At 41.3% G+C, this 27,995-nt stretch overlaps 1 protein-coding gene across 2 annotated transcripts in view; it reads left to right on the top strand.

The window, feature by feature from the left end:
- The window catches only part of acaca (acetyl-CoA carboxylase alpha), a 295,703-nt gene that overhangs the window by 59,913 nt on the left and 207,795 nt on the right, over positions 1-27,995 (top strand). For both annotated transcript variants that reach the window (XM_078547966.1, XM_078547965.1), the window contains exons 20-24: positions 3,101-3,247; positions 5,271-5,459; positions 8,435-8,535; positions 11,727-11,815; positions 25,438-25,562. In XM_078547966.1, coding sequence (XP_078404092.1) covers positions 3,101-3,247; positions 5,271-5,459; positions 8,435-8,535; positions 11,727-11,815; positions 25,438-25,562 — 651 coding nt within the window. The remainder of the gene's footprint in view (positions 1-3,100; positions 3,248-5,270; positions 5,460-8,434; positions 8,536-11,726; positions 11,816-25,437; positions 25,563-27,995) is intronic.

Raw genomic sequence — 27,995 nt, 5'->3', positions numbered from 1 at the left:
CAAAACGTTCAATTTTGTGACTCAGGAGGGAGCACCATACTGGAGAAGACTCCTAGACAGGGTATAGGGAAATATTCCAAAGAGGGGACAGGGAGATGTTCCAGAGAAAGAGAGAGAGAACTGGGGAAGAAGCTGCCGGGAGGATGAGACCACCAATAGGAACCACAGGGAGGAAGACACCACTGATGGGAATCACTGGGACGAGGAGCAAAGAAAGAGGCTCCAGGTGGTGTGATTGGCAGGATTCAAGTAGTGAGGGCTTGGGAGAGGCCCTTGAGATTGGTGAAGACAGCAGAAGGTTGATGGTTCTGTGCTGTGGGCCAGAGGGTAAAGGTACAGTTCTGCTCAGCGCGGCTGAAGAACTGAAGCTGTGTTTGCGAGTTTGTGCTGGAATGCAGACTTGGGAACCCAGGGGAAATGGAGTCTCGGGAGACAAGACTGAAACCCTGTGAGGTGAGCCGTTGTTGAAGCAGTCCGAGTTGGAGCAATTTTTGGAGAGATTTCCAAGGCTAGATCTTCGAAAGTGAAGACTGAAATTCTTCGTCAGAGAGAGAGTTTCAACGAGATTGGTTGACTCTGTGTTTGCTGAGAAATCCGTGGGATCTGCCTTGGCTGCATTTGCCACTTATTGTGTAGTGTGGTGTGTGTGACCACAGTTTGTCTGTTAATTCATATGTATGTCATATTAACCCAGAATATTAGAGTATAAGATAGATACTGTAAATTGTTTTATATTTCTGACCTTGTATAGTAGTTTATTTTGTTCATTTAGAAACTGTGGAATCTTGAGGCTTTATTCTCTTAGCAAATACCTTGGATATCAAACTTTGTCTACTTTAAACAAAAAGTTACTGCTCCCTAACTGCATTGTACCAAAAGCTTGGGAGTCTGGTCCAGGATCACAACACTGAAAACATTGGTGAAGGCCGCCTAATCTTCCTCATGCTAACACGCTGACCAGGATTGTTGGGGTGTGGGGCTTTGGCTGGGATCGGTGCAATGCGGCCGTCTGGCACAACAATTTCTCTACACAGGGACCTCCCTTTTTCAGTTCAGCCAGCGGGGGCAGGTTAATATGAACCCGAGACATTTCACCACAATTAAGAAAAGCAAATTATCGAGTTAATCACCCTGATTTACTCTATACTGTTGCACTGTATAATCATAGCCAAAGAGTGATGACGTTTAGGATAATCTCCTGAGGTGGTGAATATAGACAAAAGCACCAGGAGTATTCAAAAGCCAGTTGAAGCCTAAGGAAAAATTATCCGGAAAGGTGCTTCTTCATCAATTTGTACCAATATGAATGTCATGGTAATTGAGCTCAAACTGGGGAAATTTGAGTTTGGCTCTTTGTCCAATAGACACGTATCCAAAACTAATTCAGCGTAATGTGTGAAGATGGTGTGGGTTACTCACATACTGAACATTTAATAGAAATTATAAAAATATATTTCTTTTGAGAAAGTTTTAAGTGTGCATAAGAATTTCAAGAGATGTGTTATATTCACCCCTTGCGAGCGATGGACTGAGTACATGTGCACACCAATCTTGGCAAAACCAGCTTCCATTGGGCTGTGATGCTGAAGTTGGTGTGTAAACACAGATTGAGGCCAGTGATGTCTGAGTGGATGAGAGGGATAGGCCCAGGAACTTGGCGTGGTGGGGCCGGGTGGTGGAGGGGTTGCACGTTTGCTACTGTTTCAGGGGTTGTAATATAAATGTGGTCTTCGCTGTTTGAGTTTAAGAGGACAGAAAGGAGGGGACATCGTTGGAACTCTTTCAGTAAGATAGAAAAAAATGGAGATTTAAGCAAAAATTTTTGCATAATTGTTTGTTCCCCCTGGAGATGGGAATTGAAACAATAATTATTAATAAATTTAGCTGTACTGTGCGAAACATGCACGTGTCACAACACAATAACATGAACCGTCTTCACTGTGTTTGAAACCCAGGAAGTAAAGAGAAATTTTTTAAGGAGTTAGAATAAATTGAAGTAAAGTGTGATTTGCACTCCATTCATTTACATTCAGTGTGAATGCCCTGTTAGCAGATGTACTAAATGCTTGAACAGTAGCAAGAAAATCTCTGGCGCTCAGTCTAAGTGAAATAGTTAAGTTTTCAGCAGGCAGCTTTTTGGTGCCACCAAGTGGCAGGATGCAGGTTTGCGCCTGAATTTGCCTTCCACCTGATGTCATCCTGAGTGCAGCTGAGGCAGGGAGAGTCAGCTCAGGCCACTTAATTCCTGTTTCAGAGTTACGGAAGGGCTTTGATATAGGGCTAGGAATAAGTTGTTTGCCTCCTTGCTCTCAAGCGTGTCAAGCAAACAGACATAAAGGAGATTGAAAAGGGAAGGGTCGCAACCTAAACCCGTAAAAGTTTCATTTGTCACGAAAGTTTTATTTACGGGCTTTCCCCGAGGGCTCATTATGCAGCAAATAACTGAATCGTGTAGATCAGGCAGGTCCCGAGGCAGCGCTATAAGATGCTATCAGCCAGAATGGCAATAGGGAATCTATAATTGACCTCCATGCTACTGGATAGGAAGGGGAGAATTAGCCATGGTTCCAGGCCCTGACTGCTGCACAATTGCCCTTGTTGAAAGTGTGTCTATGCGAATATTGGGTGAGGGCAGGATCTGACGCGACTTGAAATGGCCGTAATAGTCAAGCAGCACAATAACATTCACCGTTATTATTGCTTATGTATGGAAAATGATCACTTGAGTGAGATATTGAAGCAAGGCCCATGTAAGAGTATCCCAGAGGGAATCAGTGTGTCTGGAAAAGGAGGGAGGGCAAAAATTTGGCAGGTTTGTCAAATTTATTTTAGTACTGTATGTAGATTGGGGTTGAATTGTATAATAAAGTTGTAGAACACTTCACATTAGAAAGATTGTGAAATTAACTATAATAATTTTGTTATGACACAGTTATCTACCTGGCTACTCCAGTGGCTTCAAATAAACTCAGTTTGAGTTCCCTCTATTGGAGATACAGGAAATCTGATGGAGTGCTGAAGTTGCAGTCATACAATCTGTGCCATTCAGGTTTACTCCTCTCTCTAATGCCTAGGTTTTGTGTTTTATGCTTAATTCCAGGCGGAATTATTCACAGGACCACTGGCCAGGATCCAGAGCCCGGCCCTCCAAGGAGAAAAGCCACATCGCATCTTCCATTATGTCCTGGATAACCTGGGGAACATCATGAATGGGTTCTGCCTGCCAGAGTCCTACTTTGACTTTAAGGTACTGCTGCGGAATGAGGTGCAGGGGCTTTGCAGAGTGGCCAGGTTCTTGTTTGTCTGACAGATGGAAAACTAATGGAAGTTAAATCAGAACAGTGAGATAAGGAGACATAGGGTCAAACCAGTGAAAGGGGGTGGGGGGTTTGAGGTATATTTCTGAATGAATGGAACTAAGAAAGGTCAAGTGCCTAATTAGCTTTTAATTAATTATTTTTAAAAAGTGAGATCTGACATAGTAAACATGTCGTTTAATGCATTACCACACACTGTGATTTTGAGCTGCGTTATATTGCAGCAGAGTTTAATGAGGATGGAAATAAGAGTGATTTGCGTAAGAACTTTTAACATTGAGGATGTATGCTTGGACAAATCTTGGAGTCAGGCATTATATATACTGTAAAGTACTTGCGGCCCTTATTGATTGGTTCATGTGGGTTTTTGTTTTGGATTTAAATGCACTTTATTGTGCTTTCAATACCAGAAGTATCAATGTGCGTACAGGAAGGGATGCAGAGCAAATGGTCAGGGGTTGTCTTTCTGACAGGGAACACCAAAGACGCCAGGCTCCTTTTGCATTGGCTGTTTGATTTGACTGGTGAATGCTGGGCTATTTTTAAAACAAAGGGAGGAATGTACATTAAATGGAAGGGAAAAAAGTGTAATAAATAAAATGCATCAGTTCATGCTGTTCTGTGCCTGTTCCTTGTCTGCCGAATGGTGTTCTAGGAACATGTGAAGATGATGAATAGGAAGAAACCAGGTGGTTCAACAAATCTGACATACCCACTCATGATGTTTTAAGTATCCACAACCCTCTGGGTTAGAGAATTCCAAAGGTTCTCAACCCTTTGAGTACAGAAATTTCTCCTCTTCCGCGTCTTAAATGATCAACTCTTTATCCTGAGACTGTGCCCCGATATTCTAGATTCCCCAGCCAGGGGAAGCAACCTCTTGGTCTCTACCTTGTCCCTTCAAAATCTTGTGTGTTTCAATGAGATCACCTCTCGTTCTTCTAAACTCCAGCGAGTATAGACCCAGCCTCTCATCCCAGGGACCAATCTAGTGAACCTTCGCTGTACTGCCTCCAATGAAAGCATATCCTTCCTTAAATATGAAGACCTAAACTGCATACAGTATTCCAGATGTGGTCCCACCAAAGCCTTGTACAATTTTAGCAAGACTTCTTTATTCTTGTACTCCAAACCCCTTAGAATAAATGCTGTTTGCCTTCCTAATTGCTTGCTGTACCTGCATGCTAACTTTCTGCATTCCTTGTACAAGCACACTCAAGTCTACCTGAACATCAACATTTAGAAGCTTCACGCCTTTTTTAAAAAAAAAAATCCTGCTTTTATATTCTTACAACCAAAGTGATAAACTCTCACATCCCCATGTTTTACTCCATCTGGCATCTTGTTGTTCACTACTTAACCTGTCTATATCTCTTTGCAACCTCTTTGTGTCCTCCTCACAACTTATATTTCCACCTAGCTTTGTATCATCAGTGAACTTAGATGCATTACTCTCTGTCTCTTTATTTAAGTCATTAATATAGATTGTAAATAGCTGAGGACCCAGCAATGATCTTTGCGGCACTCCACTAGTCATTTTGAGATTGCCCCATTATGTTTGCTCTTTGCTTCCTGTCTGTTAACTAATTCTCTATCCATGCTAATACATTACCCCCAACTCAGCATCACAGCCAAACCTGCTCTAGTCTTTACTCAACTTCCACATATATTAATTTTCCAGAAAGGATCAGTCATTAGCCTCAGGGATAGTAACCCCATGTGGTTTCCACCTCCCTCTTTTAGGCCAGATGTACTGAGGCCAGTTATAGTGTTTGTATTGTTGCCCATCTGGGATCACCAGAATTGAACCTGGGAACTTCTGGCCTGTTTGAGGGAACACAACGTCATATGAAACACTTACTCACTCATTTCAAGGGGGAAATTCAAAGTTTTATGGAGAAGGAAATTGCAGTGAGGTTAACTTTTGACTTCTGTTTTATTCTTCCATTCAAGGTGAAGGATTGGGTGGAAAGATTAATGCAGACCTTGCGGGATCCCTCCCTCCCACTCCTGGAGCTGCAGGATATCATGACCAGTGTTTCTGGAAGAATCCCTCAAGCGGTGGAGAAGGCTATTAAAAAGGAGATGGCACAGTATGCGAGCAACATCACCTCTGTGCTCTGCCAATTCCCCAGCCAACAGGTACTTCAAGAGAATTCCAGAAAAGAAACGATATGGCCTGGCCTTAAATTAGGTTTAGAAATTCCTGGTTTTAGCTAGCTGATGCTGTTCAACAGAAAAAAAAAACATTCAATGTGAGTTAAAATACTTTTTTAAAAAAAAATTGTGGATAAGCGGTATGAACTCAATGGGCCAAATGATTTAATTTTTGTGCTGTAATGACTCTTTGACTCCGTACAGCAGGAAGTTACAATAGGATGTAAACTGATTTAATGAGCGGGGAAACGTAAGGTTACTCACTTTACAGTCAAGAAACACCGATCAGAATATTTGATTTGGGTATCCAGGAAAACAAATCACTAAAAGAGAGTGGACGGGTACAAAACAAAAAAAATTGAAAAGGTGAATGGAATGTTGGCCTTTGTCTCAAAGGCCTTGGAATGCATAAGGGAGATGGTTTTGCATCAGTTGTTCAGATCTTTGATCCTAAGCCATAACCCATAATTGTGTTCATTTCTGGGAATCACATCTCGGGAAGGATGTATTAGCCTTGGAGGGGATAAAGCTCAGATTTGCTAAAATGATACCAGGGATTTAAAGGATTAAGTTATGGGGTCAGGTATATAGAGCTGTTTTGTATTCCCTTGAGTTTAGATAGTTGAGGTATTTAAAATGACAAACAGATTTGATGATTTTTCCTGTATCCACGCTATTCCCACTGATGGGGTAAATCCAGAAGAAGAGGACACAATCTTAAAAATAAGAACTAAGGCATTCAGGAGTGAAATCAGGAAGAACCTTTTTCCACAGAGTTGCAAAAATCTAGTATTTTCTCACCTCAAAAAGCTGGGGGGTCCTTTGAAATTTTTTAGACAGATCGGCAGATTAGTGTCCAAGAGTTTGATGAAAGGTGAGGAAATGGAGTTGGGGCACATATGTAATTAAATGGCAGGACAGATTTGAGGGACTGAATTCCTACTCCTAGTCCCAGGTAAATACAAATAACAGTTAATTGCATGCTGTGAGAGAAGGAATAAATGCTCCTTCATGTTATATTGAGTATCAGAAGGAATTTTTAAAAATTCTTTCATAGAAATTGGGCATCACTAGCAAGGCCAACATTTGTTGCCCATCCATAATTGCCCTTGAACTAAGTGACTTGCTAGGCCATTTCAGGCGATAGTTAAGAGTCAGCTGCATTGCTGTGGGTCTGGAGTGACATGTAGGCCAGACCAGGTAAGGATGGCAGATTTTCTTCCCTAAAGAACATTAATAAACCAGATGGGTTTTTACAATAATTGATGGTAGTTGTCATGGTCACTGTTACTGAGACTATATTGAAGATATAGTAATTACGTTTAAATTCCACCTGCTGCCATGGTGGGATTTGAACCTGTGTTCCAGTGCATTAGCTTGTGCCTCTGGATTACTAGCCCAGCAACATTACCACGACACCACTGCCTTCTGCAACCCCGCCCCCCTTTATAAAGGTTCTGTGTGACTAGTGATGATACCATGAGCTAGGTGCTGTAAGGTCCTAGAACGTGCCCTTTCAAGAGCCTAAGCAGCGGCCTAATTGAGGGCCCTTTTCAGGAATGTTGAATAGCTTTGAAAGTAGACTGGCGAAATGACTGTTTGACTTGCCAACCTTTGTGATAATGGCTTTGTTTCTGTAACTATCAAAAGACAACCCTACGGGCAGAATTTTCTGTCTGCCGGGCGGGCGGGCCCGACCCAATCTCCGGCGGGCAGGGAGCTGATCCCCGCCAGGGAAGCGGGCCCATTTCAAGTGGGCGAGCCAATTAAGGCCCACCCAGTGTGACGTCCGGCGGGAAGCGCTATGCACTTTCTGTGCGGGCGGGGGGGGAGGATTCCTCAAAAGCGAGAGTGCGCTCTTTCACGCATGCGCATGAAAGAGCACAAATCTCCCTGAGGCTAAGTGCAGCCTCAGGGAGATCGCTGACACTTTTTAAAAACATTAAAAATAGGGAAAAAAAAAATCCTTAACATGTCCCCCTCATGTGACAATGTCACACGAGATGGGACATGTTAATAAATTTCACAAAAACTTTATTACACTTTTTTAAACCTGACATGAAACCTCATCCCGCCGGTGGATGAGGTTTCATGTTTTCTCTATTTGCCGCCGAGGCTCCTGGCCGACCCACCAACCTTAAGGTTGGACGGGCAGGTCTTTTAATTGTTTTAATGATCCTGTCAATGGCCTCAATTGGCCATTGACAGGTCGGCGGGCCCGCAGCTGATTTTGCTGTGTCCCCGCCGTCCTGAAAATTTAAATGGGGTGGGATAATGTCGGGGGGAACCCCCAAAGTCATCCTGCGTCATTTTACACGTCGGCGAGCGGGCCCCGCCCCCTGCTCACCGACGGCAAAATTCAGCCCTACGTGTCATTCTGCAGAGCAATGCCCCACTGCAGAACGGAGGGTTAGGTTTTGCAGCCACAATTCATCACGTAGAGCTGCAGAATGTTTGATCCGCTGCTTTGGGACTGGAGAACCTCGTCTCCAAAAACCTCGCTTTCTCTTGCTGTACATCAAGTGGGAGCGGGAAGGGTAATTAATTCCAGCACTACTAGCCTGCAGTCAAGTAGGTTGTGGGCCCATAAATTAATGGTGCCCTCAACCATATTCTGTACATCACTGAGAAACAATCTGTATGAAGTTTGTGTTAGAGGGATGCTAATCCATTGTGCCATTATGTTTAAAGGTTTCACAGATTCAGTGCTATGACTCTCTATTTACTAGTTAGACCATATGGTTGGTGGAAGATAGTAAGCAGCTAACAAGCTCAAGATTGGTGCTAATAGGTACTTGATAAAAAGTCACTCTTCCATGCTTTCAGTTGTAGACAATCTAAAGGCATCCTCAAAATTGTAATATTATTTACATATTTCATGTTAACATTATTGGACGCACTTATTTAAAATCTCTGCCGATTGCATATCAAATTGGTTTCTCTTTCTTCCCTGTTTTCAGATTGCCAATATATTGGACAGCCATGCTGCAACACTAAACAGGAAGTCTGAACGGGAGGTTTTCTTCATGAATACGCAGAGTATAGTTCAGCTGGTGCAGAGGTTAGTAATACTGTTGGCAGAGGTGGGAGGGTTAATATTGAGCATTCAACATCGTCAGCTTCTGGACTCTGACTTGATGGGCCCATTGTGGTGGGAATGGTAAGTACAGGTCTGGACTGCAGCATCTATACAAGAAGGGATGGTTTACATACGAATATACAAATTAGGAGCAGGAATCAACCCCTTGAGCCTGCTCTGCCATTCAATAAGATCATGGCTGATCTGATTGTAACATCAACTTCATATTCCCGCCTACCCCCGATAACCTTTCACCCCCTTGCTTATCAAGAATCTGTCTAGTACTGCCTTAAAAATATTCAAAGAATCTCTTCCTCAAAAGGCAGTGGAAGCAGAGTTCCAAAGACTCACGACCCTCTGAGGGAAAAAATTTCTCCTCATCTCTCTTCAATGAGCAACCCCTTATTTTTAAACAGTGACTCCTAGTTCTAGATTCTCCCACAAGAGACAACATCCTCTCCAAATCCACCCTGTCAAGACCCCTCAGGATCTTCAAGGTTTCAATCAAGTCGCCTCTTATTCTTCTAAACTCCAGTAGATACAAGCCTAGCCTGTCCAACCTTTCCACATGAGGCAGCCCTCCCATTCCTGGTATTAGTCTAGTGAACCTTCTCTGAACTGCTTCTAATGCATTTACATCCTTCCTTAAATATGGAGACTAATACTGTACACAGTTTTTTTTATTCGTTCATGGGATGTGAGCTTCACTGGCCCATCCCTAGTTGCCCTTGAGAAGGTGGTGGCGAGCTGCCTTCTTGAACCACCGCCTTCTCGAGGGCAACTAGGGGTGGGCAATAAATGCTGGCCCAGCCAGCGAAGCCCACGTCCCGTGAATGAACAAAAAAAGAACAGTACTCCAGATGTGGTCTCATCAGCACCCTGTAGAACTGAAGCATAACCTCCCATCTTTTGTATTCAATTCCCCTCACAGAGAACAATAACATTCTATCAGCTTTCCAGTTTGTGACTGTCTGGGTTGAATTTGCACTGCTGCGCATTCCACTGTCCAGAGGGAGTTACTGATTATTAATCCCAGTGCTAGGGAGGGAGAAATTGGCCACTGTCCCCGCAGCTGACCACTTGTATCTGGTCACATAGCCCCTTCCATAGTTAAGTAGCATGCTAAGACTCACTTCCCAAGCTCTGTGAATAACACTAGGAAGTGTCAAAGAGCAGCACAACTTCATTGGTGTAATTTATTTTTCTCTGCTTTTTCTCCTCTCCTCCTTGCTGGTAGATGGTTAGGAAAATTGGAGAGACTTTTCCTGTATTTTCTAGCAGCCAATTGTAGAGCTGTAAAGCCTGGAGACAGCTTACTTGCCTCTACAGCTAGAATGCTGAAAGACACCAGAGAGATAATTGGAGAAGAGGAAGAATGGGAGATGACAGACCGTTTTAAAACAACATAGTCACACTTCTGAAGAAGAGTTATATTGGACTCAGCATTAATTCTGTTTCTCTCTTCAGATACACTACCAGACCTGAGTATTTCCAGTACTTTCTGTTTTTATTTCAGATTTCCAGCATCTGCAGTATTTTGCTTTTACTTTAGTCATACCAATGTCCAGGCTATATAACTTTCTGCGATCCAGATGATTCAATTGGTGTGAGAGTCTGATAACCCAGTGGGCTTGTCCCCATTTGTGCACTTACCTCTTTTTCAGACCTTTGATTTCAGATAAACGTAGATTTGTTGGGAGGGGACACATTTGAACCATTCCCAATGTTCTCCTTACTGACCTGTAACAACACTGGGATAGGTGGGAGAGACTCCGCAAAATCTAGTGGCAGCAAGCCAGCCAGTGGAACCTGTGTCCCCCAGGATCAGATATATTTATTATTCCGAACAGTCTTTGGCAATTATGAAATAATTGCACTGTCCAGTTAGACCTTCTGTCTAAGTTCAAGGCTGCACAGAATCTTTCTCATGTTTTTTTGTGATGATATTTATCCACTGAAATTGTGATGGGATTCTTAGTTTGCCTTGGCTCGTGTATCCATTGCAAATATCACCTTGCAGTGTCTTTGCTTGTATGTGTTGGTGACTTTCAAATGTGTCTAATAATACAATAATTTGCATCTTTTTATGAAGACATTTGAATATTAAATGAATGAAAAACGCTTAACCTTTGGTTCTCATACAGAATTTCTGTATTTAGTATTTATGTATTCATGCTTTTTTTAAAAAAAATGATTCAGCCCTACATGTTAATGGCTTGATTATTGCAGGAATGTTGCTGAACAGAAACTGTTGTCAAAGCATTTTTTGAAAGTAGGTTGTAATCATTTGCTGCCATTGAAACGACCGTCAAATGTAATTGTAGAATGGACACAAGAATTATGAAGATTATGAAGTTTGATATGGTTTCTTAAGACCAGCCAAGAAACTTTCCATGTTATCCCATTGACTTCAATTTAAAAATATACTTAGTGGCAGAAATAGGTTTACAACACAGACTAATTATTGTCTACCATTTAAAAGAATTTTTTTTAATGTCTTCTCGATTTTTGCCGTCTGATCTTTGGCCAAGTGACCACCAATATGTCCAGCTCTTGGCTCTGTGCTGCCCTGTTGGTGTTGCTCCATGACACTGTCTGAAGTGTGTTTGGGTAGCCTGGCAACTGAGCACCAGACACAAGGTCAGAGGTTTTGAGTTCCAAAACTTGTAGTTCCTTGAGCTTTTCACCTTGAGGTGATAAAGCGCCTATCGTATCTTAGGATGCAAAGGCCACAGGCACTTTGAGCTTATTTTTGGCCTTTCTGCTTAGAAAAATAATTCTAGTTAGGACCATTAGTGACTAGTCAGACCAGCTGATCCAGTGAACTGGTTTAATCTGTTGTCTGTCACAGGATAGAAACTCTGCTGGCTGGTTGAAATGCACAGGCCAGATTGCTCGAGTGCATATGTGTTCAATTCACTGATGTATCATCCTATTCCAGTGCCAATTAAGACAACTTGCTCAGACTTTGCAAGTAAATAAAGGAATGACTGTGTAGGGAAAAAAAAAGCAAGAACAAAATCATTTTATAAAAATTAAAAAAAAACAGACACAAAACCCCTAAAATTCGACAGTGCAAGAGGCCTTTCCCCAAAATATAGCGTCCTTTACTCCAGACTCGGGTTGATGTTAAGATGAACTGAATGAACTGAACTGCTTAATTCTGTTTTCAGGTATCGCAGTGGAATCCGGGGTCACATGAAGGCTGTTGTCATGGATCTTCTCAGACAGTATCTGAAGGTGGAGACGGAATTCCAGCAAGGTTTGTCCTGTCTTATCCAACTAACCTGCAGCACTCACATACAGACGCAGCCATGCTTTTCATTTTAATGGAGCGCTTCTTAAAAGCGAGCATCCTTCCTTTTTGTCACAAGCTATCTTAATTCTACGTCATCTCCCTCAACCAATGTTTATCAAATCATGAGTTTTGACTCCTCCTCCTCCCCACAATTTGTCAGACTTACGAGCTGCAGTTTATTTTGATGAGTTAGATTTTTTTGCTTGCCAAGTTGAGGGGTGTTGAGGCTGAGGAGTTGAACCAGTTAGTTTCTTGTCCCTTGTCTATATTGAGGTATGGCAGGGATAGATGCAGACTGAAGCTTCTTCTCTTAGGTTTAATTAACATGCGACAAGTCCAACTTTAGAACCATAGAAAAGTTAAGGCGCAGAAAGCGGCCATTCAGCCAGGCCGTGTCTGCTCTGGCCAAAAATAGAGAAAAGAAACTAGCCGATCATTTTAATCCCACTTTCCAGCACCTGGTCCATAGCCTGGCAGGTTATAGCACTTCAGATACAGATCCAGGTACCTTTTTAAATGAGTTGAGATCTTCAGCCTCAACCACCAATTCAGGCAGTGAATTCCAGACGTCCACCATCCTCTGGGTGAAAATGTTTTGTCCTCATGTCTCCTCCAAACCTTCTCTGTAAGAGCTCCCATCTTTATAGTCTCTCTTAAGTGAGCTTTCAGCATCCAGCTCCAGCTTTTTGTTTGCAAGGAATGAGTTAAAGCTTCCCAAGCTTGTTTCATGCAGACCCTTTAGAACCAATAGGAAGAGGCAACCTTCAGCCTATCTTTCTGGACTGAGTCTGAACCCAGGATTCCGGGGTGTGAGTTGGTCCTCCGTGTGTTTTTATTTCTGACGTCAGCCAGCTAGTGTTTCAGGGCTGTGTCAGGATGATTATTATGGAATCAGTATCGAATGTCGTATTTTCGTTTTGCAGTATCTGGGAGCACTTATGAATTTACTTGTATTGTATGTAGACAAAGGGACTAATGCCAGCAGAAGAAAGCAGATTTGGAGGTGACCTTTTTTTTTGTCAGTGGTGAGCTTATACCTCCTGATAGGTGTGGCAGTGATGGTGTTGAAATAGGGCTAAAAGTCCATTCCTGTTAATTGAAAACTTTTATTGCTTGCAAAAATTTGTGTTATCCAGCAGTATGCATTACAGGCTTACTTTTAGATGAAGGAGGAGTGTGTTGTGGCGGAGATTTGCACTACTGTTAAGTTACCACATGATGGCAGCAGTGTATTGTTGGGGCAGGGTCAGCCACTGTCCATTGCATTAAAAGGAGCTCCTGTAATATTTTCTTCAGTAATAGGTATGTATAATATTGTGTAGTTAAGGCACAACATACATCCGCTGGACCAGCAAAAGTGCATTTAAAATAGAATTAAGAAAGGGCTTGGACTTGATTCTCATCTTGTTGTTAAATTAGCTGACCACAGCCAGGTATGTGAGAATGAACCATAACTGGCTTCAGCATGACTCGGTATGGATAGAATCCTAATTGCTATACTCCATGACTAGGTAACTCTACATTTCTGATTGCTATTGAATGACTGCTACAGGAAGAACACGTGTATTGTCATTTGATTTTTTTTTAAAGACTTGCATTTACGTAGCATCTTTCCTATATGTGCCAGACCCTTATACTACACAGCACACCCACCCCCCCCACCCCGATATTGCACTGGAGCATCAGCCTTGATTTTTGTGCTCAAGTCCTGAAATGGGACTTGAACCCACATCCTTCAGAGCCAGAATGTTACTGACTAATGTCAGCTGTGGCTCAGAGTGTTGGGGAAAATGCTACAAAGGGCAAATAAAGTTAGGAAACTGGTCTCTAATTTTCTGGGTAGCTGAGTCTTAGGATTACAGATTTTCGGGATTTTTTAGCCGTTGCTTGTTTGTGTCTGACTCTCTTCCAGTGTTGGTTTCCCTGTTTAAGCACAAATTGAAGATGAGTGGTATGTCACTGATGTTCCTGATGCCGACCCCCACCTGGACTACAGTCTTCAGTCTTGGGTATCGCATCTCAGGAAGGATGTAATGATCTTAAGTGGGTTAAGTGCAGACTTACCAGAATGATACTGGAATGGAATGAAAGGGTTAAATTATGAGGGCAGTTTGCATAAACTTAACTATATTCCCTTGAGTTTGGAAGATTGAGTGGTGATTTAAGGGAGGTGTTCAAAAGAATTTGCTACAGTGTGTAAGAGAAACTGTCCTTCTGGTGGAGAAATCCAGTTCAAAAGGGTATAAGCATTGACTTGGAGAGAGAGGCCATTCTGGAGTAAAATTAGGAAGCTTTTGTTTTGAGAGGGTAGTGGAAATCTGGTAAAGATACCAAGGGATAGTGATCAAAGGTGGGTAAATGAAGTTGAGTGACACGTCAGCCGTTATCTGAGTGAATGCTGGAATACACTCGAGGGGCTGAATGGCCTACACTTATTCCTTTGTACATTTACTGCAAAATAACAGGAAAAAGTGGAATGCAGCGCTCAGGGTTGCATTTTAATACTTTAAAATCCCTCCAATTAATAGGCTGTATCAATTTTATGTTAGGTAGGCGTATTTTGACCAGCGTTATACCAGTCCGTTGTTTTAGTGCTATAGCTTTGTATGCTGAGGATAGGATTGAAAGTTTTATGTGGAGCCAGTAGAGAGTGATGGGATTTTCATCCCTTTGGGGGAAGAGAAAAGTCGCTGGACATTGTTTTCTGTAAGTTCACTATTAAATAAAATACCCATGGTAGATAGCTGGATATGCAGTCTCACCTTATGCCATTTTTACATCAGCAAAGCAGACTTTAGATGCATTCTGAAATTAATTAAATTCTCACCTCCGTTTGCCACTATAAATAAGCTGGTATATATGTAATGAATTTGTACCAGTGTAAGCGCGACATGCCTCAGGGTAATTTTCATTCCAGTGTCTATTTGGATGCACGGCAGTATTGGCTGTCAGTGGGCTCATTATGATCCAAATCCTCTTGCTTCCTTCTCCCCTCTCCCTACACGTTCTCAATCAGTGGATTCATTCTTTGACTGTCTCCTTAGATCCTCTGCTCCTTTTTTTGAGTGAGTTTCTTCAGTTTATCATACAAGCAGAAGGTCCACCTATAGGGCTGAGGGGAGAATCATAGAGTTGTACAGCACAGAAAGAGGCCATTGAGTCAGCACAGCTCTTTCAAAGGGCAATCCTCTTTGAAATAGCCAGCGCAGATTCAGTAGGCCAAATGGCCTCCTCCTGTATTCGGAAAGAAGCAAAGCACCTGGTAGAAAGGAATTGGGTGTTCTGACCATCTCCATGCATGGGAGGTCACATACATCATGCATGATGCCACGAAGTGTTAACATGTCTGTTTCTTCATGATAGTTCTTCAGGTTTTACAAGAAGCTGGGGTTCCTGTGATTAGTGTAAAATGGACATTGTAATTTAGTTGTGTACTATTGAAGTGCTGCAGCCCGCTATTTTTATTTCTAATAAATGATTCAGAAACCATGCAGTTTAGTTATACTTTAATTATTAAACTTAGTGATGGGTCCATAAAATCTGATGAGTCAGCCCAGGTTCAACACTACATCCCAGACAAAATTTGTAAGTGGGTGGAACTCTGGTAGATGCATCAATATAGATACAAGGCAAGTATTGCATGTTGGAAAAAAGGATTGAAAGCCACAATTGCTCCCTACTTGTTGTTAAATGACCTATAGGAGAGGCCAAAAGAGATCGGGGGTAATTGTAGACTCGGTCATTGTGAAGCAGCAGTCAGTAAAGCCAAAAGAATGTTGTGAGCTAAATTGCTGAATTAGAGAGTACAAGCCTGAGCGCTGAAACTATACTCTGCTGAACCTTGAGTACTATGTTCTGACCTGGTCACTGAAGCACAGAAGAGGTGGACAGGAGAGTCAAGAGTGATGAGAAAAGGATAGAAAAACTATGACTTTAGTTTGAAATGAGAGAGCTAATTTATGAGGATGTACAGGATACATCTTAAAAGTAGATAAACTGAGGGGAAAAATACTGAATCCAGGGTACCATTTTAAGTAAAACCATGGTTGCTGGACAGGGGGACAACTTGCTGAAGGTAAGGGATTAATTACAGGGAAGCATCTCATTGTACAAAAGAATGATTAATACTAGGAATGGATTCTGGGTGAGGTAACGGAGCCCCAAAACATTGAAAGAGTAGTTCTGTGCTGCGTGAGAGTCAGCTTTAGATTTTATGCAAGGATAAGCTAGATGTGGTGAAGAAACTCTGTCGTCTGGTCTTTCTCTGAAGAATGCGCCCCTCCCAAAGAAGTAGAATCTGCTCAGCCAAGATAGGTATAAACGTAGCATACATTGGAAGGTAACTGCAAAGAATGAGGGGTGCTAGCAACACTCTTGTCCTTTCCTGGTTATTTGGTTTGTGTTAATTTTGGTTTTAAAAACCCACCCTCTTCATGAAGAATGTTTGACAGAAATGTACCAAGATGATAGTAGATAGCACAAGGATCATGTCAATTGATTAAGCTGTCTTTTGTGGATGATGAAAGGTTGGTGGAATACTTTTTTCAGTTGAAAATATTGCCATTTAATGGGTAAATAGCCAAGTCACACAGACTGAGAGGGTCTGTCCAGGTTTGATTCCAAGTCTGCTGATCTTGACCAGTTTGAACCAATGGACTCTACAATTTTCCCCATGCAGAGAGCTAATTATAGAAGGTGGCCATCCCGTGATATTACTGGAGGTATGTGTGTGTGTGTGTATGCATAGACTCCTGATGTGATTCGGATCCGGCTTAGTGATAATGCCTCTGTGGTAGGTTGGCTGTGGACAGTGTTGATGCACACAAATGAATATGATCCTTTAAGTGAGACATTGGAGCATGCCCAGAGTCTGAGGAAGTACAACTGAACATGGAGGCAATGTGATCAAGAAAGGAGGGGAGGTTGGCAGAGAAGACCGGGCAAGAATGTGGAGGTTACAAAAAGAAATGAAAGCTGTAGCCCTTTAACCACAATTACAAGGCTATTATATAGAGTCGTCAATCTATCCATTTGGATGAAGAAGAGGTGCCAGGATGATATAGGACAGGAGATTGCTTTCGACATTACTACTATGGAACACCAAGAATGCATGGCTTGTTTTTGGTTTTTCTTCTACAAGCACTTGGCTATGTCCCTTGAGTATTACATTTAGCTCCCATATCCATGTCCAGCCCCTTTCTCTGCTAACTGCTCATGGTGTGGTGTATTTAGAAGGGGGTGTGGAGTAGGGGTGCGTTGTGGAAAGCATGAATCTTTTTGTTCAAGTGGGAAAATCCAAACATCCGAATTCCAGATGTTTTTGTCCAGCTTTTGGGGTGTAATAATGTTTATCCAACAGTTGTTTTCATTCACTGCCTATGGGCAGGATATTGAGGTCACCGAGCTGGGGGGGGCCCACTCACCAACACGCGGGATGACGTCAGGTGGAATTCCCAACCTCTCCCCGCGTCATTTCAATTTTCAGGTAGGCGGGGGCTCAGCAGAATCAGCTGTGCGCCCACCAACCTGTCAACGGCCAATTGAGGCCATTTAAAAAGTAATTGAATTAGTTAATGGATCTGCCCGTCCGACCTTAAGGTTGGCGGGCAAGCCAGGAGCCCTGGCGGGCTTCCGAAAATGCATCAAACCTCATCCACGGGCGGGATGAGGTTTCATGTAGGTTTGTAAAAATTTAATAAAAGTTTACTTAAAAGTGATGGACATGTGACAGTGTCACATGAGGGGACATGTCAGGGAAATTTCATTTGTCTGCATGTACCATTTTTAAATTTGGCGCCAATCTCCCTGAGGCAGCGCTTAACCTCAGGGAGATGAGTGCACTCTTTCGCGCACTCCCGGCTCAGGAAACCCCCCCCCCCGCCCCCCCAGCAGCTCGCTCAGGGAACGCATTGCGCTTCCTAGCGGATGTCACGATGGGCTGACCTTAATTGGCCCGCCTACGTAAAATGGCGGGGGGCGTAGTTCAGAGGTGCATCCGCTCCTGAACCCCCCCCCCGCCAAAACGGGGGGAAAATTCTTCCCAATGAAATCTCTACACATTTCCTATGCTGACCTGCAGATCTTTTGCAGCCTTGGAATTCCATGTCACATGTTGAAAGTAGTTCAGTCAATGAGGAACCGTTTACAATATGGATATGCAGAATGACCTGTCTTCTTGAGCTATACACCAAAGTAATGTATGTACAATAGTCCTACATTAACTCTAAATGCTCCATTGTGGGTATTCCAAAACACCAAAGATGGGCCGGTCCGCACCACTGTCACCTATGTCCTCGCAGCTGGTTGGAAAATTTATTGATGGAAGCGTGGTGTTGGTTGTTTACCCATCTCCGACCATGGACTAATACAGGGAGGAAAAATAGAGCCCAAGAGAGAGAGAAGAAAGCTTGGATGGTGCATTGGGTTCTGTAATTGTAATTCAGTAACACTAAGGATTTGTTTTGCGTTGAAGTACTGGAAACATGTTGCCAGCACAAACTCCCACTGTGAACAACAATTCGAGCTTTGCTGCTCCACTGGTGATCAAAAAGCTGTTTTTTTTTTTTGCAAACATCTGCAGTGGCTGCAAGAAAAGCTTTGATGTCACTGATAGGAAGATTCACTGAGGCTGATTCTCCTCTGCCCTTCTCCTCATAAGTACTAGAAGGATGGATGCAATGCAGAGGGAAATTCTGTACTAACCCTTTGCTCCCACTTTCCTATTGAATAACACCACTTGCAAACTTCCACCATGGCTTTTCTGGTATCTCCATCTGAAGTGGGCACATTTTATCAAATGAATGTCTGAGATCTCTGCACTCAGTTTTCCTCCCATAGCACCTGGTACAACTCAGAGACAAACTGCTCCCAGAAAAATCTGGTGCTGATTCCAGGGCTGCTATTTTCCTCCCGTCTCGTAAGAACAGGCTGACATTGTTAAGTAACATAATTATTTTTACCTGGTCCTCACCTGTTGTTTCCTTAACACCTCACCTACGTCCCTACAATTGTTTCCTGTCACTTGGAATTAAAAAGAGAAACCTCCATCATTCTTCATACCCACACTTGTTTTCCCTACTGCACCATGACACTGTCTTCTTAAACACACCCTACAGGAGTTTCTGGATTCTTGCTTGGGGTGCTGATGACAATCTAGTAATGACACAGGAACACAAACTCATGAACTTTAAACGAACATGAAGACCAGCAGGCATGTGTAGATTTAAAGCTTGCCATGAGTCTTTGGAGGCTATCCACAGGAAAATTATATTCCTATTATCTGACAAATTTTAAGTCCTTTACCTTCTGTCATAGCACTTCTCTCTGGCTTTATCCCTTCAAGCTTATGGCTGCTTTTAAGTCACTGTTTTTCCCTTTTTTGTGCTTCAGTACAGTCTCTCAAATATGCCTGATGGGCCTTGTGGTCATGCTGCAGGTTCAGTGTACTTCTGGTGTGTCACACGCACATTGTTCCAGTCAGCACTGGATGAGGAGAATTGGCCCCAATATCTTTGGTGCTTACCAAACAATCGGAATGTTGCGTTGTGCGAGTCCAAAAGTCAGCAATGAGATGGTTCCCAAAATTACTGTTCCAATGATCCATGGTAGTGATGTACTAAAGCCAAATTGGAAGTTGAGTTGAGGAGAAGTTGGAACTGAGCTGAATTCTAAAGTAAAGATTGGCATATTACCAAAGGCCCTGAGTAAGAAATCCACCCTCATATTTGCATAGTCCTCACATTGAGGATATACACTCGGGAATTCCCAATCAACAGTCCCCCCATTCTAAATAATCCAGAAGTTTGGAATTCACTTTCAGGGTTTAATAAGAAGCAGTATTGGTGATACTGAGGTAACAATAAAATTCTCAAGTATATTTTGAAGTTCCATCTATGATGCCTTTTATGAAGGTGGGGGTTGGAGGAGCGACAAGTTATATGACATCTATATTCAGGGGAAGGAAATTTATCAATATTTAATGCCCCGACAAGGTGCTATCATTGCATTTTACTGCTGTTATAGTTCTTGTACAAAAAATTCATTTTGCGTCATTTTCACTAACCTGTTAGTGGTCTAAATGATATTGCACAGAAATTATATCATGATTAGCAAGATCTGCAAAACTCGCCTCTCTCAACCCAGACTTGAGATAGCTAGTTGTCATTCTGGTTGTGTTTTGAGAGTATGTGGTGTAGACGTCAATTGCAGCTGACCAGTTGTGTTAGACAAATTTTATGTTTCATTAGTTAGATCATTTGAAAGATGTCATGATTGCTTTGCCAGCCCCAGCAGATGGACAGGCTGCTGTGATGCAAAATTCCTATAATTCAGGAATGCAGGCGGCACAAAGCCAGGGCGCTGCAGAAATATATTGTCTCAGCATCTTGTTAAAACAGCTGATACTGAATCTAGCCTTCTATATGAACATTGTTGTTTGATGAGAAGATTAAGGAGGCAGTCACCAGGTTCAAACAATCAGGGACCTATGAACGACCATCTTTTGACATCTCTTCATAAGAAAAGGATGCTGGACCTTCCCGTTGACAGAATTTCACTGGGTCTTAGAAAAGTTTCTTGATAACTTTATGTTTACAATTTTCTTTCCTTTTCTCCAGTCTTGATCTGAAGGCAGCTAATTTTGCTAGACCACAGTCCCATGTTTGCCACAGTTCCCATGTTTGGGGAGATGGTGACGTAGTGGTAACGTCACTGGACTAGTAATCCAGAGGCTCAGGCTAATGTTCTGCTGACAAGGGTTCAAATCCTATCACAGCAGCTCGTGGGATTTAAATTCAATTAATAATCTGGAATTGAAAAGCTAGTCTCAGTAATGATGACCATGAAACCATTGTCAATTGTCAAAAAACCCATCTGGTTCACTAATGTGCTTTAGGGAAGGGAATCTGCCACCCATACCTAGTCTGGCCTACATGTGACTCCAGACCCACAGCGATGTGGTTGGCTCTTAATTGTTGTCTGAAATGGGTGCGAGAAGCCATTTAGTTCCAGGGCAATTAGGGATGGGCAACAAATTCTGGCCTTGCCAGAGATGCCCACATCCCATGAAAGAATTAAAAAAAAAGGCTCTCTGGTACATCACCCAAATGGATGATCTTCACACTTAAGTATTGATAGGTTAATCAATTGCGGAGGGCAGCACAGCTGGGTTTGATCTTATATTCACCTGGTGTTCACAGATTTTAAAAAAAAAAGTATTGTCCCCTCCTTCTGAGACCAATTGCATTCCATCGGTGCTATAACTGAGATTAGCTGGTTCCATGTAGACAGTTGATCTTGAACTTTCTTGGCTTTTGTGATGCAGTAGTATATGTGGTGTTATGACATGGCAGATCAAATCCACGAGGGAAACTTGATCACGCTGTCACAACTGTTTTGCAATTTGTATTTTATTTCGAGATGCGTGCCCTGAATTCAGAAGTAATAAGACTACCACAACCTCAGGTTTTTAGAAAACTAAATTAAACATTTATTAACAAAAGGAAAGATTTCAAGCACATACATAGGTCTACAAATTACTACTATAATAACTCCTAAAACCCCTGAATTTTCTCAGCTTCGGTTCCTGTAGAGAGCAACTCGATGCACAGAGGCTGGAGGTTTTTTCACACTTGTTAGATCTTAGAATGGCTTCTCCTCTGACACATAGCTTCATCTCCTTTATACATGTTTCTTCCTTTTTAATACAAATTCCATTGTTCTGATATGTTTTTGGAACTTTACCTTTCTCATAATTTCTTTTCATAGTACTAATTTTATAATTAACCTTTGGGAAAATAAACACACTGTTTGGCTTAGCTTCTTCTGGCTAGGTGTAACATCTTACCATCTCTCTGAAATTCAAGCTACTCTGGTTTATCTAAAAATGCAGTTTTTCCTTGCACCTCACATTCTAAAACTTCAACCATGTTTACGTATTTAGCATTTCAAACCTAGCTTCTTTTTGATAACTCAAAACCTCCAGACCGGCTGTCTCCAATTCAGTTACATCACACACACACACAGAAACTATCCAAACTCCACTATTAACCTACCTTTGCAATAAATCACAATATTATGAGACTTATTATGTTTTCATGACAGTGGTAGTGCCGAGTTATGGTGTGACTCCCCAAGCACCTCTTCAGAAGATTCAGATTAATAACAATGCAATCATTCATTGCTTCCCACGGTATTTGACATTCACTTGCTCCAAGGCCGAGGAAAAAGAATTATGCTATTTCAAACAGCTATTATTAAAATATAAAAGACAGTTATTTCATTAGAATTTATCCTTCCTCTAGATGGACTATAAACCACACTCCCAGACTGAGATTTGTAGTTAGGCTAAAACCAGTTTTTAGGGTTAATTCAGTGCTCCAAAATCATTTGTATTGTAAATTTATATTGTATATTTTAAATAAATGTTGATGTTCCCGCTAAGAAATGGTTAAGAGACTAAGTCCTTAGTGCAGGCTACCCAGAATTTAAGTCAAATTGGCAATCTGACTAAACAATGACCAGGATTGCTGATGAGGTAAATGAAAATATTTACACTGGAGAGGTGGGGAAGGCATCTGAATCTGGAATTAGGGCATGCACGATACCAGGAACCTTACCTGGGGATGCTAATGGACATTGAAACTATTCTATTCCCCAAAGCTAACATCTCTCACTTTAAGTGCAAGTATAATTAAAAATGTAGAAATTTTAAAAAGCACTAATGCATTCCAGAGAAAATCTCCAGACCCCAGAGAGTTTGTTATCTGGTTCTCTTGTAGATAAGGGAGTTTGTTGAAAAATAAGAATGCTAACAGGCAGAGTTATGGGATTACACTAGGTACCTACATGGAGGAAACACCGGCAGGCATGATGGACTGAATGGCCATTTTTGCTCTGTCACTGAGGAGTATCCCCAAGGTATTACTTCCATAAATTTTGGAATCTAAACAGTTGCGGGGGCCATCAGTTGATGGTAGTTGTCATATTTTGGATGCTCAGTTGAGCCTTCTTTCATTAGGTTCTTATGGGCTACACAATTGGTTTAATGATCGTCCAAATGTTCACCATTGATTAAGGTAGTAGTGATGGAGGAGTAGAAAGCTTTGGTGAACTGTCAGTGAATGGTTTTGCGAGGTATTTCTTTACAGCAATCCCTGTCTCCCTTGAATTTCCTCTTTAGGTGGAGAACAAAGCACGGCAGTCACCTTGGCAAAAAATCTAAATCATGTCATCAGTGAAATGTGTAGATCTGCTTCTTAGCTGGAGGCACAATAAACAGGACAGTGGCAAGCACTTCCTATACTAACAAATTCGTCGACTCTTGTCTGTCTGTCTAATCTATCTACAGTATCCACCTCAACAATTTCCTGTCGCACTTCAAAGTAGCGGAAGTATTTTAAAAGAAAGCAAAAGGTGATCGTTCTTTGCTGGTCTTTTCTTAGAATTTGGGAGCATGAAATTTAAAAGTACCAACCAGTTTGAGAACATCCCTCACAAAGTAGCAAAATAAACTCTTGATCCCAGTGACTTAAACTATGTGGCCTTAAAAGAACATGCCACTTAAACTCAAGCCCACATTAGTAGCAGAATAATGTGTGGTTTGTTACATGATCATTTTCCTGTCATCATGAATAGTCTATCATCTGACTTTTTTGACCCAGCAGAAACTACTGCAATATGCAAATGTTAAACACAAACTTGCTGTAGACTGCTTTAATGTAACAGATAAGAGGTGTCTTCATTTTATTTCAAGTGATTTTAAAGATTAGAGGAGACCATTAGAAGGAGAGCATGCATCTGCAGCATGGAGCACAGGTATTGAGCCTGAGAGAATGGGGACGTCCAGTGTTGAAGGTGGATTCTGATGGTGGGAAGGCTTGAATAAAATGGATAGATAATTAAGGCTAGCAGCTCCAAAGTTCTATAGTACAGTCCACTACTTGGGTTGAATGGAGTCAAGTAAATCAGGAGGTTGGATGGGAGACTCCAATGAGCCATGATTTCAACACCAGAGGAGAGACCGGTACAGGCACCATATTTTGATTTGAGTAGGAACAAGGAAGACTAGTTCCTAATAACACTTCACCATGGTAGTAATGATAAAATAGAGAAAGAAGATGGATTGGAACATAACAAAGAAGAGTTTGGAGGCTAGAGTGAAACAGTATAATAGCCTGAGTATCTAACATGTTCTCTGTCTTGTCACAGCTCAACAAGTTTCACTTTATAATCTTTTAGATTATAACTGTTATACACACACACACACACACACACTGCTCTTGAAATCTTATCCTATTCTTTAAAATGCCTTTGTTTTACTCTGCGCTTAATTATTGTGGACAAAGCTACTGATTTTTTTTAATCATTTGGCTGGAGTGTGATATTTATTCTGATCCAGATGGGCTTGCAGAATTTTGAAAATTCCAAATTGCACATAATTTGCAATTTTAATTAATATGCTTTCAGGAAAATGACTTGCCATTGCAACTCTCCCCAGGTATTGCCAGAATAATAATACAACATAAGTAATATGATTAAATATAACATGATATAATTTTATGGAACATTAAGGAAGTCCGCATCATCGATCTATCGATATATTTTATATTAAATAAATTGTCTTTCTTCATTATTCTAGTTTTCCGTGCCAAATTGGACCATCTTGGAGAGAATATCCAGACAGTAATGAAAGCTAAAATCATGTAGAAACTTAAACCTGTCATCTGTAATTGTGTCAGGCTCAGTTGGTAGCGGTTGTTTAAGCTCCAAACTTGGGCATGTAACCTGTATTGTCATTCTGGTGCAGCACTGAAGGGGTGCTCCATTATTAGAGATGGTGAAATATGTGTGTTCCAATGGGCAATTAACAACTCATGGTGCTGTTTGAAGATCAGTGTGTTGGCTGATATTTCTCTGTCAACCATTGCAACCAAGAAACAGATTATCTTGTCATTCATCATTGATGCCTATAAGCTTTGGCTTAATGCAAAATGGCTGTCATGTTTTGGCCCACATAGCAACAGTTGCTACACTTCAAAAAGTAATTATTTGTATGTGAAGTAGTTTGAAACATGATAAGACATTATATAAATGCAAGTCTACTTCATCCTCATTGACCCAAAATCTGCTTTCACTATATGCATTTATATCTAAGGGCATGCATTTAAATTGGATTTTTAACCATATATTGAATGTTTGAATTTTTGTTTTGCAGAAATTGATTGGAAATTCTGGGCTTTCATTTGAATACTCTGAATGAAATTTGCAAATTATACATCAAAACCATATTTTGACAGAGGAAAATAGCCTGCATGAAGCAAACTGAAATAATATGTTTTAATCTGAAGTTATACAGCAGTGCTTCTAAATATATTAGGACTTCTTTTTGGGCCTGATGAATTGAGTTCATATTACCAGAGTATTCATGGTATCAGAATTCTTCTTAAGAGGTTTAACTGTAAGTGAAATAAGAGCAGGAAGAAAGTTCAAAAGGTTTCTCTCAGAAAAGGTTTAGAGGCTGAAAAGATAGCCTTCATGCCAGCTCTAGTAGAGTGATATTTATCTTTAATATCTTTTTCAAACTGCAGGCCATTATGAGAAATGTGTCTTTACCCTTCGAGAGGACCATAAAGGAGACATGACTACAGTCCTGAACTACATCTTCTCCCACGCCCAAGTCACCAAGAAGAACCTTCTAGTTACAATGCTTATTGTAAGTTAAGCTCTGTTATGCCCACAAATTCCAGCTTCCAATGTGCTAATCTCGAGCGATAGGACTATATAGTATTTCATGTGATTTTAAGTAATGCTTGGCCATAAGAATCTCATTATTCTAACACAAAGCAGTATTTCCTTTGAGATTTCTGAAGTAGCTTTGAGCCGGGCTGTTCATTTCTCATGTAATCACGCTGTGGTGATGGAGAGCGAAACGGCAGCTGTTCTCTTTGCAGGCCTTCAATTTTCTTCAGAGTCCAGTCATTGAAGTGTGTAATTACATGGGGGTGTCATGGAGGTGCTAGTCCTTTTCAAAGAGTGGGAGACGGCTTTGTTCACTGACATTGTGTGAGGGCAGACTGCACCCGACACCACTGCTGGCATTTTAAGAGGACAGAAAAAGGAAACTTGCACACAGATAATGAAAGCTCACTTTGCTGAGCTCCAGAAAAATAATTAAAGTTTGATTTATAAAAAAAAAATGTTTTCTTTGTTAAAAGTTATAAGAAGTGAGGTGATTTTGGCCGCCAAGTCTTCCAATTTTATTAAGGCCCTGTCAACTCCATTATTTACCCAATAAATATTATATTATAAAATATATGTGTAGAAATAAAGCACATGTACAAATATTTGAGTTTTAAAAAACAGGGAAGCGTTCATTGGTAAATGCACGAATCCTGGGCTCCCATTGGAGCACTACACTCGCAGAGAGGAGGGATAGAGGAATGGCTGCAACGTTGTTGTAGCCCTCTCTCTGCCTTTCAATGCCTTTGAGTGAGGTTTCCTGATAGGAGCCCAGAATCAGCCTATTTACCCGTGTTTTTATATACGGGATTGTATTTTTTTTCCTAAATGCTATCTGTTCTCAGTTATAACATTATCTCTTTGAATCAAGAATAATGTTGTGTGTGATTATATAATGGCTATCAAAAGAAAATGGTTCCTCAACATTTTCAGACATTCTCTTAATGAGCCTTAGACCCTCAATCACAAAAGTGTGCCCGCTTTAACCATGATGCAATTGTATATTAAGGACCTTTGAATTCAAACGTTGACTCCTTGTTGAGTGTTGGAACACAATCGCATTATTCCAATCTCCATTCCCCCTCAGTCTCAAATTTTGGCAAGACCATCATTTAGTTGAAAGGTGCTATACAAATGAAACTATTATTTCCCATCAGTGCTAGTCTAATTTACATATTGGCATGTCTTCGAATCCAGTCATGTCACCGTGCAATCAGGAAGTTGAAAAAAAATACCAGACAAGGTGAAGTGGTAAACTAATTGGTGCTTGTGCTGTTAAAATGTGCCAAGATGGACTAAATCCATCACCTTGTTCATTTAATAGATCAGTCTAATTATTTGCATGACATTTTAAGGCTAGTTAAAAGACTTCCACTATTCTTTTATATTACGATCAAATTCTTATATGGTTGTTTAACCATTTGTTTTGACAAGGTTCTTATTTTCACCGAACCTCTGACTGCTGATAGCTATTAAAATGTATCTCATTTTGGCAAAATAATCGCTACAAAATTGTTTTGCCCTTACAGCTGACATCTGCTAACTCTATACAGCCTGGACATAGGACTGGGGCCTTTACGGTCTGCTTGCCTTAATCAGCTACTCCCTGTGTTAGTCAGCTGAATCACTGGAGGGATCTTGGGTTAATGTTTCCAATATTAAAGGGTGGTGCAGTGGTTGAGGAGGTTGACACTTGGCTAGGATCGTTAATCTGTAGTTTTTACACAGTGAATTACTAGTCTAAAGGTGAGTTATTCCACACCGGTCTTATGCCGTTGGTTGCAGAGTGACATTCTCGGAAGCCTGGGGACAGACCATTTGCTGGTCCTCTAGAATTGGAACTGGGGTGAGGGGCCAGTATCAACTTAAAAAGGCAAAGAAAGCAAGTTTTGAAGGGAACGGGGATTTGATAAGAAGTAGAATTAATTTGATAAAGGTATAGAAATGCAGCACCTTATTTAACATTGAATATTCTATGTAGAGCTTTTTAAAAAAGATTTCATGATTTCAGTGCAGAATTGCTGTTGCAATACTTAGTGTTAATATGGAGGAATACTTGGAGGAAATATGGGGCGGAATTCTCCTGTTGGCGAATGGGGGCGAGGCCCGCTCGCTGATGCATAAAATGACGTGCGGTGAAGTTGGGCGTGTGTCCCGACGTCACCGCGCGTCATTTAGATTTTCACTTCGGTGCGCACGCAGCCAAGTCAGCTGCGTGCCCACCGAACTATCAAAGGCCTATTAAGGCCATTTGAATAGTAATTAATTCCATTAGCTGAGCTGCCCATCCAACCTTAAGGTTGGTGGGCAGGTGAAGAGCGGGATGAGGTTTCATGATGTGTTTGAAAAGTCAATAAAAATTTTAAAAATAATTCCTTCACATTTCCCAGCTCGTGTGACAGTGTCA

This window comes from Cetorhinus maximus, chromosome 9 (assembly GCF_964194155.1).
Source record: "Cetorhinus maximus chromosome 9, sCetMax3.hap1.1, whole genome shotgun sequence".
Lineage (NCBI taxonomy): Eukaryota > Metazoa > Chordata > Chondrichthyes > Lamniformes > Cetorhinidae > Cetorhinus > Cetorhinus maximus.
This window is presented reverse-complemented; position numbering and strand designations above follow the sequence as displayed.